This window comes from Sciurus carolinensis, chromosome 2 (assembly GCF_902686445.1).
Source record: "Sciurus carolinensis chromosome 2, mSciCar1.2, whole genome shotgun sequence".
Classification (NCBI taxonomy): domain Eukaryota; kingdom Metazoa; phylum Chordata; class Mammalia; order Rodentia; family Sciuridae; genus Sciurus; species Sciurus carolinensis.
Genome location: NC_062214.1, coordinates 116,959,124 through 116,972,973, shown reverse-complemented (window position 1 = coordinate 116,972,973; position 13,850 = coordinate 116,959,124). Strand labels below are relative to the sequence as shown.

At 34.6% G+C, this 13,850-nt stretch overlaps 1 protein-coding gene across 1 annotated transcript in view; it reads right to left on the bottom strand.

Moving 5' to 3' along the window:
- Aqr (aquarius intron-binding spliceosomal factor) overlaps nt 1-13,850 on the bottom strand; it is a 105,899-nt gene extending 92,049 nt beyond the window's left edge. The window contains exons 1-4 of the mRNA XM_047539593.1: nt 13,619-13,850; nt 8,820-8,876; nt 6,058-6,098; nt 1,204-1,239 (exon numbers count right to left, since the gene is read on the bottom strand). Of these exons, the coding sequence (XP_047395549.1) occupies nt 1,204-1,239; nt 6,058-6,098; nt 8,820-8,876; nt 13,619-13,693 (209 nt within the window). The 5' untranslated portion in view covers nt 13,694-13,850. The remainder of the gene's footprint in view (nt 1-1,203; nt 1,240-6,057; nt 6,099-8,819; nt 8,877-13,618) is intronic.

The following is a 13,850-nucleotide window of genomic DNA, read 5'->3' as shown; positions in this document are numbered from 1 at the left end:
CCACCCACTTTATGTCATTTTTATGAGGACTGAATTACTGCACACAGAGAATAAATATTATAAATACAGAGGCTTTGACCTCTGATTCAAAGCAGATCTCAACAGGCAGTGAGAAGTGGAAAAACCATGAGTCTTGATATCAAACATTGACATATCAGCTCCCAATTACTTAATTGTAATATCTTGAACAAATTACTTCAGTTCTCTGATTCCAGCTTCTTCCAGTAAATGGAAAGGATAATATATCCTTTATAGGATTGCTACTGAGTCATCTATAAATAAAAATGTTTAACACTAAGCCTAGCACAGGCAAGAATTCAATAAATGGTAAATATTACTATTATCAACAACAATCCTGGCTTTTGTTTTCAGCATACTGGCCCAACCTAATTATAACATGATCTAATCTATCTTCACAATTTAAAGTTGTACATTCTCTCTTGTCTGAAATATTTGTTATCAGTGAATAGGCTGAAATAATGTTTCAATGGTAACAACACATTAGGTTGGCAGGAAGAAAAAATGGCTATAGAATATACCAAATTTATTCAAAATGATCACTACAAACCTAGCAAGACAGAAAATGCTCAGCATTTGTTACCTTAAGTAGTGAGAAACAATGCAAAATACAAGTTATTCTGATAATGGGGCATCTTTGGAAAATAGAATATATATACATACATATATATATATGCGCAAAATAAAGCAATCACAAAAATATGAATCCTCACAAATTTAGAATTATTTTCTGTCTTTCTTTCTTTCTTTTTTTTTTTTTGGGAGAGGATGGTATCTGGGATTGAACTCAGGGTCACTAGACGACTGAGCCACATCCACAGTCCTATTTTGTATTTTTATTTAGAGACATGGTCTCACTGAGTTGCTTAGTGCCTTGTTTTTGCTGAGGCTGACTTTGAATTCATGATCCTCCTGTCTCAGCCTCCCGAGCTGCTGAGATTACAGGCGTGTGCCACAGCACCCAGCTTAGAATTACTTACTTTATTTATTGTTCTTGTTTATTATTTTGGTGCTGGGGACTGAACCCAGGTCCTTGTGCATGCTAAGTATGTGCTATACCACTGAGTTACATTGTCAGAGGATAGAAATATTTTCTTAACTGCTCACAGAAATATATTTTAAAAGTAGCTAAAACTTAAATCGCATTGTCACCTTTAACTTATCAAATAATTCCTTTTAACTCACCTAAATTCCAATAGCATTATCTTTCGGATGGCAAATCTAAAAACATAAACACAAATAATATTTAATATTTAATAAACAGGTATATCAAATATTCAAATAGAAAACAAAATACTGAAGAGTTCTCAATGTAAATGCATTTTGGAATCTTTTGTTTTAAAATTAAGTAACATCAAATCACAACTGTCAAAGGCTAACCAGTACAACCTGTACAGGGGCCTCAAACATTTGGTTAAGTGCTCTATAACTGAGCTACACCCCCAGGTCTGAACAACTTCTTAAGCATTAACCATCATGCTTTTATTTCATGGGCATATTTATGTTACAAATTTCAAAGTCAGATGTCTCACAGAGTTCTTAGTCTTGACAGTGAACCTAAAATATAAGCAAATATTTTGTAGGAATTACCAGATCATTTTGCTTCCTTTTTATAATAGAAATACTTTTGTTTTATATGAATAGATGATACTACAAGTCATGGGGTATCTCTCCAAAGGCAGGTTCGAATGACACTAATTTAGTTTTATCATCTTATAACAGTAGAAGTAAGTAGCCAGAACAGAACACTGCCACTAGATAATAGTTTCCAACTTGAAAATTACATGTATATGAATTATAAATTTAATATCCCAGGAGACCATTATCATGTCAAAATCCTATTCCACTGATTTCTGAGCTCTTAAATAGTTTCACTGAGCAAATAGTGTCACAGAACTTTGCTGAGAATGAAATGAAGATTTTTACTATATGCAAAAGTACAAAGATAGAACACTATTAAGGTACTGGCTTCTAGAGCTACCTAGGCTGCAGAGTGGATGCAACACCTTGAGTGACACACACTAAATCTCCAGCCTAACTAAAATGTACATGCAAAGCACTAGACATCATTTCAGAAGAACTTCAAAGAGAAGTATGAAAAGTTTTAGTTGTATAAGTTACCAATATTCACTGAGAGCAAGCATACAATGTACCCAACACTGTGCCACAAACTTAACAAACATTTCATTAAATTCTTCCAAAGCCGGACAATTTATATACAGCATTAACAGTATCAGTAACTCAATGATTAAATCTAATAAGAAAAAGAGAGGACATGCAAAGGAAAATTCCTTTGCTGCCATAACTGCTCCTGCTTCCTGTCCTGGGATACGGTCATGTAAAACATAGGGTTTGGATGGCTGCAGCCTCCTGGTAATCACAAAGGGAAAGCCAAAAGAATTTTCTGAACACAGTGACAAGGGTCCTGACATTATGAACTTCTGAACTATCTACTTCTAAATTTGTTAAATAGATGATTAAAAAATAAATAACTGTGAACAAAAGATGCCAGTCACAAAAGTGTATATACTGTGATTCTACTTAAAGTTCAAAAAGAAGCCAAACTATATTTTTCTTTTTTTCATTACAATGTTAAAGTAAAGGAACAAGCAGGGGGCTTCTGAATCACTGACAACATTTGTTACATTGTTTTCCTGTTGCTAAATTTCATAATAAAAGGGTTTATACGTTTCAAATAAATATTATTATAGGGGCTGGGGTTGTGGCTCAGTGGTAGAGTATTCAACTGGCACGTGTGAGGCACTGGGTTCGATCCTCAGCACCACATAAAAATAAATAAAATAAATGTACTGTGACCATCTACAACTTAAAAAAAAAAAATTAATGTAAGCATTAGCAAAAGTAACTTGCAGCCAGGCACGGTGGCACACAATGTCATCCCAGCACCTGGGGAGGCTGAGGCAGGAGGATCCAGAGTTCAAAGCCAACCTCAGCAAAAGCGAGGCGCTAAGCAACTCACTGAGACCCTGTCTCTAAAAAACACAAAATAGAGATGGGGTTGTGGCTCAGTGGTTGAGTGCCTCTGAGTTCAATCCCCAGTAAATACCATCCCCCCGCCCAAAAAAAGAATAAATTGCTCTACAGGTAATTTTTTAAAGCATAAAAACCAATTAGATGAATTCACAATAGGATTAATAATCATACCACAGTATGCAAGAGATTTCTAGAAAGCAATGGACTCTGTCCTACTTAAGAACAGAGTACTGCATAAAAGTCAGAGAATCTGCAGTTAGTATAGTCCTTTGCCAGCAGTTGGGCAAATTATTAAAACTCCTTGTACTTATTTCCTCATCCCCAACATGAGGATGATAACAGTGTTACAGGGTTGTTGTGAAGATGATAAGCTACTACATGCAAGGTGCTTAGAAAGAAGCTAATACAAAGTTGGCACTTAACAACAATTAGAATTTTGAATAGTTTACAGACTCGGATACATAAGTTTGCCAAATCTGACAAGGCCAAGAACAGCAAAAAATGAGTCAATTATGTAACATACACACATTAATTACATGACTGGGCAAAAAGACTTTTTAAGAATTATCTAATTTTGAGATTTTAGAAGTGATTTTTTTCTTTTATTACATCATAAAAATATTAAGATCTAATTGATTTATTTTTCAAATGCATTCTGGGGAAAATGGGATTGAGTGCAAAAAAATGTATATCATGAGAAGTTTAATTATATATCAAGATAACCTTAGGGCTATACACCCGGCCTGTTATGATAGCCTACTAACAGGTTAATAAATATTACGTCAAGTCATTTCCCCAATATGGAAGGTGCCACATAGCTCAGCAAAATAATTTCCTCAAACACTAATCTAAAACACTGGTCATTTACATTTTAAACACATACTCTGATTTATGTGTTTGCTCTTAGTATTCAAAAATGTATACAAGATGTGAAAATGGCTATTAAAGTGCCACTGTAAATCTCTGCAAGTTCCACCAGTAACAGTTAAAAATAATGTAGCTGATGTGGCTTAAAAAAAAAAAAAAAAATCACTGGCAGTTTTTAGTTATGTTATTACAAAAATTCTTTCAGGAAGAAATACTAATAGCAAGAATTTAAATGGGAAAAAAATTACTATCCAGGGCAGTGAAAGGTATATTATTAAAATGGAAAAAAAGTGTGCACACACACACACACACACACACACACACACACATATAAAATATCACTCCAAGAATCTACCTACCAACTAAAAATCTCCTCAGGCAATTTTATCCACACCCATTCTCAGATCAAGTCCTTTATCAAATATCTGCTCAAATTTCAGGTCTTTAATGAGGATTTGTCTGATCATTTTATCTAAAGTAGGGCAGTCCCAGTCACTATGCCCTAGCTACATTTTAAATCATAGCTGATAATGATGGCTGAAACAAAGTAGGCTCAAATCAGTCTAAACTGAGCGCTACACCTAGATTCCCAACTATCTATTCTAATTCCCATCTGCATGGCTAGAAAATAGAGTTCAAGATAACCAAAATTGAACTAATGTTCTACACCCAATCCCATCCCAGTAACAATGGCAAAAGTCAGTAATGGCACCACTAATCATCCAATGACTTACGCAAAAAACTTAGGAGTCATCCTTGATTTCTCCATTTTCTTCACCCACTGCATCTATCAAGTTTCTTCAATTCTATCTTTCTCTGATGATTTCTCAACTTTCTTTCCATGCGAGTCCAAGCCATCATCATCTTAAACATGACTACTACAATATTCAAGTAATTTCCTGCCCCTTGCTCACTCCAAAACCAAATTCTCTTTTTCAAATATCACTATTATAATTTAAAGCTCTTCACTGGTTTCCTATTGCTTTTCAAATAAAGAACAAAATCTTTAACATGGCCTTTGTACCCTCCTACTTCTATAGGCTCACAAATTGAAAATTAAAACAAAACAACTAGCTTCCTATTTTGACATTGCCCTAAGTTTGCCTTCAAAATATTTAGCAAAATTTGACTCTTAAGATTCAAACACATGAAAAATCTGTAACATTCATAACATTAATGTTTCTATTTCATATTATAACATTTAGACAATCATCCTGTTAAAATACTGGGCCTATATCCATACAGGTGAATATATGGTAAGATATGTTACTAAATTTAAAAGAAAAATGAATGATGGACAATGACATGTATAAACCCTTTAGTGTTGGGTGAGGCAGAGAACCAAAACAGATATATACACAGGTTTTATATATATATATATATATATATATATATATATATATATATATATATATATACATACACACACACACACACACACACATACACTCACATAAATTATGGGCTAAGGAGCATGAAAGATTTACTAAAAGTTATGTCCTTTTTTATTTTGTCTCAAAATAATTTTAAATGAGTCTTTAATTTTTAAAACTACACTTTTGTATGTTACATACACGTATTATTATTTTGAATTTGTTTTAATTTTATGATTTTTTAAAAAAACCTTTTAGTTGTAGATGGACACAATGCTTTTATTTTATTTATTTATTTTTATGTGGTGCTAAGGATCAAACCCAGTGCCCCACATGTGCCAGGTAAGCACTCCACACTGCCACAACCCCAGCCCTTAATTTTATAATTTTAAGAATGTTTTTTAGAAAATTTTTCAGACATGATATGAAATTAGCATTAGTGAAGTAGAATCTCTATGTTTACTCTTTCACATTTCTTCAAAAACCAAATAAACTATGGGATTTAATCCATGCAATTTTGACTCAAAAATTAAAAGGCAAAGAAATCGGGCTGGGGAAATAGCTCAGTTAGTAGAGTGCTTGCCTTGCAAGCATAAGGCCCTGGGTTCAATCCCCAGCACCCAAAAAAAAAAAAAGCAAAGAAATCATTTATGACTTCATTCCCTTCAGTTTTTCTGCCCACCATCTCCCAATGACCACTGCAATGAAGGAAAAAAAAAATTCAAAGTTCTGATCACAGAAGCTCACACAAGATCCAATTTGGTCCAGTCATAATCCCAATGTACAAAATTAAACTACTTCCTACCTTGACTTGACAATCTCCTTCTCATATATTTCTTCAATAACCTATTACCAAAAATATAAAAATGTTTTAATATCTCAAACAACTTTTTTTCAGACCCTAAATTGATAGTTTTCAATTACTGAAATTATACAAAATAAGGTGGTTTAGGAAAGTTATCATATATTACTGCTATTAAACACTTTTGAGTATTTTTACACTTACGAGTGTTTTTAATAATCATTATAGTTCTCAAAATATAAAATAACAGAAAGCAAAGTAGTTGAAAAGGTAAATAATAAAATATATCTACATAAAACAGTCCCAAAATAGTCATTAAATTGATATGCTTATAATATTTCCAGAGAAAATTAAGACTCACATGATCATATTTTAAAAAACTAATTAGAAGTATATAAATGCTATCAGATTCCATCAAAGAATTCTAATACAGTTTTCAAAAGCCAGACAGTAAGTTTAAAGTATGAAGACATAAAAGAAACACATTAATCATTATATCCTACTTTCCAAATGAATATGATAAAGCCCCAGAATTTCCATTAATTTGAGTTATGAAGGACAGAATTCACACTGTGGTATAGTAAGCCTGCTTTAAACCATCCACCTTCACTGATGATGGCTATGACCCTACAACAAGTGTCTGACCTCTCTAATGTCAGTTTCCTTATCTATAAAATGAATACAAAAATACAAACTATTCCACAGGGTTGTTGTAAATAAGACAGAACATGTTGTAAATAAGACAGAACATGTAAACAATTAATACAAATTCTGACACATGATGAACATGATAATAGATATCAGGAGGACCATAAGTAATAGTTGTGCTAGCAGTAAACACACACATTACAATGTCTTAACAGTACAGAGTGTATTTGTCAAATAAATGTGTGAAGGTGATAGAGAGATGGAGGTTATGAATCGAGCAAGCCTTGTTTAATCTAGATGTATTCTCCATTATTGCCTTTATCAAACTTCAAACATAATAATAAAACAAAGGGCACAGATCACTTTAAATATCAACTTGTAATGAAGTTCTTCTGAATAAGAGTACACAGCTTTATCTGGAAGTATCTAGTATAAACTAAAATAATCTGGATATGAGTTCAATCACTAAAAAGCTTAATCTAATTAGGTTAAACTCAATCTAGTAGTCCCATCAAGATATTTTTGTTATTTATGAAAAATTACTCCAAGACTCCTGGCCCCAACAAATACAAATGAAAAAATACACAGACAACACAAAGGAAGATAAAGCAACCCTGCTGATAATTAAAAGTAATTAACATGCTAGACCCAGAGGCCCATGCCTGTAATCCTAGTGGCTCAGGAGGCTGAGGCAGGAAGATGGAGAGTTCAAAGCCAGTGTCAGCAAAAGCGAGGCACTGTTACTCAGTGAGACCCTGTCTCTAAATAAAATACAAAATAGGGCTGGGGAGTGGCTCAGTAGTTGAGTTCAATCCCCAGTACCCTGCCAAAAGTAATTACCATATGCCATGTTTATGGATATTCTTCTGATGAAAAGGATTATCAGAATAACAAAAATATATTTATCAATGAAATATTTAAGTTCAAATAATATAATACATTTTTAAGTTAAGAGGTGCAGTATTACCAAGGGTTCCTAAAGGATCATACTTCAATTTATAAAAGCAGAACTTAAAGTTTGAGTCTTCAGTACTTGTTTAATGATATGCAATATATCAACAATTACTTCATAGAAAGAACACTTTAAATAATCTATTTTAACAAGAATTAACCCCACAATTAGAATTTTTCCTTTCATTTATTCTAAATTGCTTCAATTAAACTGTTAAGTCCATTCCCTTACTGAATATTATGGGCTCTTAATCACCTTTTCTATTTTTTCCACATTTTTTATTGGTGCATTATAGTTGTACATAATGGTGTGATCTGTTGTTACACATTTGTACATGCGCACAAAATAACAATATAATTTAGCAATATAGCAACATCATTCCCCAGTTTAATCATCTAATCTTTCTCACTAAACAACTCCCACTCCTTCTACCATTATTACAGACCTTTATCTGTTTATCAACCTAACAATAAAAAGAAAAAACAATAGACTGTATCCTAAATGAATTACCAAAAAACTTATACAAAAACTCCTGTATATTTACAAAAATATTCATTACATGTTCATTTATAATAATTTAAAATTGCCTAAGAATCTATAAACAGGAAAATGTTTAAACAAATAATGTACAAATAATTTTTTAAAAAGCTTTAAGAAAAACAAAATAATAAGGACTATATCGATGGGTACTGACTTTTATTTTCTTATGTGTAACATTTAAAAAAATTTTTTTATTTGTTCTAATTAGATATACATGACAGTAGAATGCATTTTGACATATCATACATAAACGGAGTATAACTTTCATTCTTCTGGTTGTACATGATGTAGAGTTACACAGGTCTTGTAATCATATATGCACAAGGTAAGTGTCCAATTCATTCTACTATCATTATTCCTACCTCCACACCCCTTCCATTCCCTTCACGCCTTTCTGTCTAGTCCAAAGTACCTCTATTTACCTCTATTCTTCTCTAGCCTCCTCCCGCGTAACATTTTTATTTTCCAAATTTTCTAATATGAGTAATTATTAGTTTGATAATAAAAAACTGTATAGTTACCTTTTAAAAAATTATGGAATGTTTTTATTGACTTAACCATTTTTAAAAAAGAGACAAAAAGCATATCTACTCAAAAAAGTATACTGCAAACCAAAAATTCTTACCTTTATGTCAAAAGGTGATTTTTTCTTGATGTGAGGAGCCCAGTATTTACATGCTAACTGTAAAAAGAAAACATTATAAACAGTAAGTCACAGATTCATACCACTGTGGAGCTGAAAGACAAAAATAATTTAAGGAAAAACTGTTTCTAAAAGTAGTACTAGTATTCAGGGGCAGACAACTCTAAACTCTAAAGGGACTATACAGATATACAGGCTAGTTGCATCCTCCACTCCAATCCATGAAATGCCAGGAATGCTGTGCACTGCAACTTGCCATTGTGTGATTTAAAAAAAAATCAAAACAAACCTATACCTCTCTTCATTTGGAACTAAGAAAACTGTATTGCCAGGTTAAAAACCAGAGTTTAATAATAAACCTTTATTTTTATTTATTTATTTTTTTTGCGGTGCTGGGGATAGAACTCAGGGACTTGTGCTTGCAATGCAAGCACGCTACCGACTGATCTATCTCCCCAGCCCAATAATAAACCTTTAAATGATCACTACACATCCACGCAGACATAAAGAAAATCTTTTCTTAAAATATTTTTTATTGTATATGGACATAATACCTTTATTTTTAACTTTTATGTGGTACTGAGGATCAAACCCAGTGCCTCACACATGCTAGGCAAGCACTGTACCACTGAGCTACAACCCCAGCTCAAGAAAATCTTAAAAGAAAAAAAAACTAATTTATAATCTAGTTGTTACAGAGAATACAGGAGTTGGTATGTCATATTTCAGCAGTGAGCTTCACTTGGAAATTTAAATTAATATATATAATCTCTTCAGATACTTACTTGAGTAGTATAACTGAAGAAGCAACATATTCTTATTGTTTTTTAAAAAACTAAATTACAATTTCTTAAAAAACAGAAAACTCTAGCAAGCATAAAGACTCAACCAGGCTGGGGATATAGCTCAGTTGGCAGAGTGCTTGCCTTGCAAGCACAAGGCCCTGGGTTCAATCCCCAGCACCACACAAAAAAAATAATAATAATAAAAAAGACTCAACCTATTTATAAAAAGATGACTTTGCAGTGTGTGGCACATTGGAGGCACCCAAATAATGTTTGATGGATAAATGCTGGATGAAAAGATGGATGAACATATGAAGTAAAACCTTACATGTTACCACCTCTTTGAGGCTTTCCTGAACTCTACCTGATAACTCCTTCTTCCTTCTCTTCATTTTGTAAATAACTTCATTATAGTCTCATTTTTGTGTACTGTGATCACTGACTGCATGATTTTCTTCCACATTTAACTGGAACATTTAACGAATGGAACCTACATGTTCAATTCTATAGCTCAGCACCTAATGGTCAATATACTTACAGAGCCCCTCACACAGTTGAGACACTGGTTCTGAGGAAAAGTCTCTAAAAACATAACGGCAACTGCCCACTTAAATGCCACTTACCCAAAGTATCAAACATACTCCAACCCAACACTTCTGTGATGCCCTGATCCCCAGTTTTTCAGATGTCATTTCCTAATGGGCACCATATAACCTCAACCATCTTCTCTTTATATCATAACCCTTAAAAAAACTGAGTCTAATTTGTTTTAATGGGTTCAGGAATTTACATATGTTTTAAATCCTATCTTCTGACTGAAACTGTTTACTACACATATAAACTTGATTAATAATCCAGCAAACATTTATTAAGCATTTGCCCTGTCTCTTTTCTCTGAATTTTTCCTTTTCCTTAGTGTCTAATCTGTGATCTCTCAGATACTACCACTTTCAGATACATCTTGCCAAACCCGATACTCTCCAGTCTCAGGGTAAAATAAAAACTTACCATTATCAACTTGATATAGCTATGACAGTATAGATTGTTCAAAATAAACCTTACTGCAAGTCAAAAAGGAAAAAATACAGTAGTATAACAAATGTGAGGTTACAAAACTCAGATCTCTGAATTAAATTTTAACCTCTCAATATCACTTATTCAATAAATAATTAAAAGCGCCTTCTCTGGCTAGATGTGTCAGATGCTCAGAAATTAGAAGAGAAGGAGGAAGGAAAAGTGGAGGAAGAGAAGGAAGTGGGGGAAGGGGAAGAGAAAGAGGAAGAGGAGAATGGGAGGAGGGAGATGAGGGAGAAGCAAAAGAGGGACTAGAAGGAAAAGAGAAAAAACTGAGGCCCAAGATGTCCTCTCTATCTTGAAAACCAATTTGTACACCTTCCTATCTAAATTTCAAAGTCCATCTCAAATGCACTTCCTCAATGAGAAAAATTATCTCTGGAAATTCTTTCCTTAGGAAAATGCAATTATTTTAAATTCTATTCTCAAAGCACTTCCCTCACATCTCTAATCTGGCATTTATCACATCAAACTAGGACAAGTTCTTTAAAATTTCTTAAAGTCTCCATCCAAAGACTGTGAACTTCCTGAAGACAAGGAGCACCATTCTTTGAAGCCCAGAAGCACCCAAAGAGTGAGTATCTGGCAAATATCAGTCATTAACTTTTGTCAACATCACCCACTATTACCAAGAATCTTCATTCTCTCCACTACATCTTAATGCCATAGTCCATTTGTTCATTAAATCACTGATTCATTCATCCAACAAATACTCATCATGCAATGCATGCCTAGGTAAATGCAAGGTACTGGGAGTACATAGGAATAAAACAGAACTGGTCCCTAGACTTAGTCTTCATAATCTAATGTAGGATACCATAAATGTTGTATATTTACAAATGATGTTCTCTAGGCCTTCTCAGTCAGGACTATAGTTTTAAGTATCATGTTAGATCAATAACTCTCAAAGTTATACTGATACCAACCAATCTTGCCAAAATGCTCTCATCTCACGTGTGCAACTGCCCTTTCAATACTTCCAACTATATGTCTAGTAGGCATCTCACACTTAATGTGGCCAAAACAGAACTCAGGATATTCCCCCACTAAACCTCTTTCCCAGGCATCCCCATCTCAGTAAATGTCCAAACCATTCACCTAGTTGTTCAAACTCTTCTTAATTTATCTTCCCTGATCCACAATCTGTTATCAGGTCCTACTGCCTTTAGCTTCAGAATATAACTGGTCTACTTCAATCTTAAATAGCAAGGACTCTATTTATCTAGACTACTCATCGGTATCCCTATTACTAATTTTGCTCCCTTGAACTCACCCAATTTCCACACTTTAACCAAAGTGATCTTTTAAAAATGTTATTTATCAGATTGCAATTAAAATCTACAACATTTAAAATAAAATACAAACTTCTTCCTCAGTCTCCAAAACTTGGTATAATCTGGTCTCCACATATCACTCTGTCCTCTCTGGTACCATTCTCCTTCTCAATTATGTTCCAGTCACTCTAACCTCCTTTACAATCACACTTTAAGGTATTTGCATTTGCTATTCCCTGGACCATTTCCTTGCTATTCCTACAACTGGCTTCTTCTTTTGCATTCAGGTGTTAACTCAAATGTTACCTTTGAAGACTTTTCTAACTGCCTTTTATGCATCCCACACCAGGCACTGTCACAACACCCCGCCTCATTTTTTTCAGAGCCCTTACCAATGTCTGAAACTATACTGTTCATTGTTTGGCTCTTCCCTCTATAATGTGAAATTCGTGAGAGCAGGAAACTAATAAATTACTTTCACTGCAAAAAAAAAAAAAAAAATAGGTATATGGGGGAATGGGGGCTCTGATGTAGTTTAAGACATCAGGAAAAGCCTCTCTAAAGTAGTGCAGAAAGCTGAGAATAAATAAAGGAATATGGGATAAAGTAAGGATTTTAAACAAAGAAAATAATATCAAAAAGCCAGGAAGTGAAAGATATGATGGCACATTCAAATAACTGCAGCTCAAAATGGCTAAGGCACAAAGAGTAAAGTGAACACATAAGCACAGATCAGATTATGCAACGCTTTCAAAGATTACAGTAATTATTCTAAAGGCAAGGATTTTAAGAAGGCTGATATGATCACATTTGCACCTATGTAAAATCACTCTGATAGCAACACGAAGAATGAGCTGGAGGGAAACAAGAGGAAAGGCAAGGTAACAGACTAGGGTGATCTGGTTCAGGCAAAAAACAATGGTGGTTTGGTTTAGGGTGACAGAGGTGTAGAAAATAAAGGTTTAAAAGATATTTAGAATTTAGATGTGTGGAGCTTAAATAAAAGTGAGGACTCAAATGACTTCCAGGCTTCTGCCATGGAAAATCTAGTGAGACAGGGAGCAGAGAAGGAAGAAGGTGGGTTTAATAACTTCTGCACTGAGCCACTTACACTCTTACCTAATTCCCAAGTAACTAATAAGGATTAGGAATGTTGTGTTTTCCTATTCAAAGCCAAGTAGGGCTAACAATGAACCAAGTAAGTAGGTTCTAAATGAAGGCTTTCAAACGACTGGATTATTCTCTTCATAGATGGAGCCACTTGGAGGTGTCTTAGCAGATTATTGTCATTCTGCTCACGACCAAGAAAAAGCCTCCTTCATGTTAGTCCAATCCTATGCTACAAAACTTTCTTGCCAATTTCAGACTGAAGTGTTCCTTCCTCTCTGAATCCACTGGTCCAGCGACAAACACCAAAACCAGATAAATCTACATAGAAGCTTTGTCTCTCTCGTTCCTGGACAGTGAACCCTTTGAGGCAGGGTGGCCTCTTTCACCATGGCATTCCTAGCACCAAGCAGAAAGACTTGAATGGACAGGCCAATGAATGCCTTCAGGTGCTCCCAATCCAGAAGAAAATCCCACCCCCAGACCTAGGGGCCTCGCACGTTCTTATCCCCTCCCAAACCCCAGATTAGCCCGGGCTCACCTGGGTCACGAACTCTGCGTTGATCTGGGACACCGTAGGGGCTACGATTTTCTTCGGCTGTGCAGGGGCCGCCATCGCCACACTCTCCTTCCACTCCAGCAAAAACCAAAGGGCCGTGGGGTAAACCCAGTGCACTTCTTAGAAGAAGCTGCTAGCCCTGGCCTCCCGATGAAGAACCCGCTGACCCGGAAATCCTCAGCCCTCACAGTCCCACACGGAACCCGTACAGCCG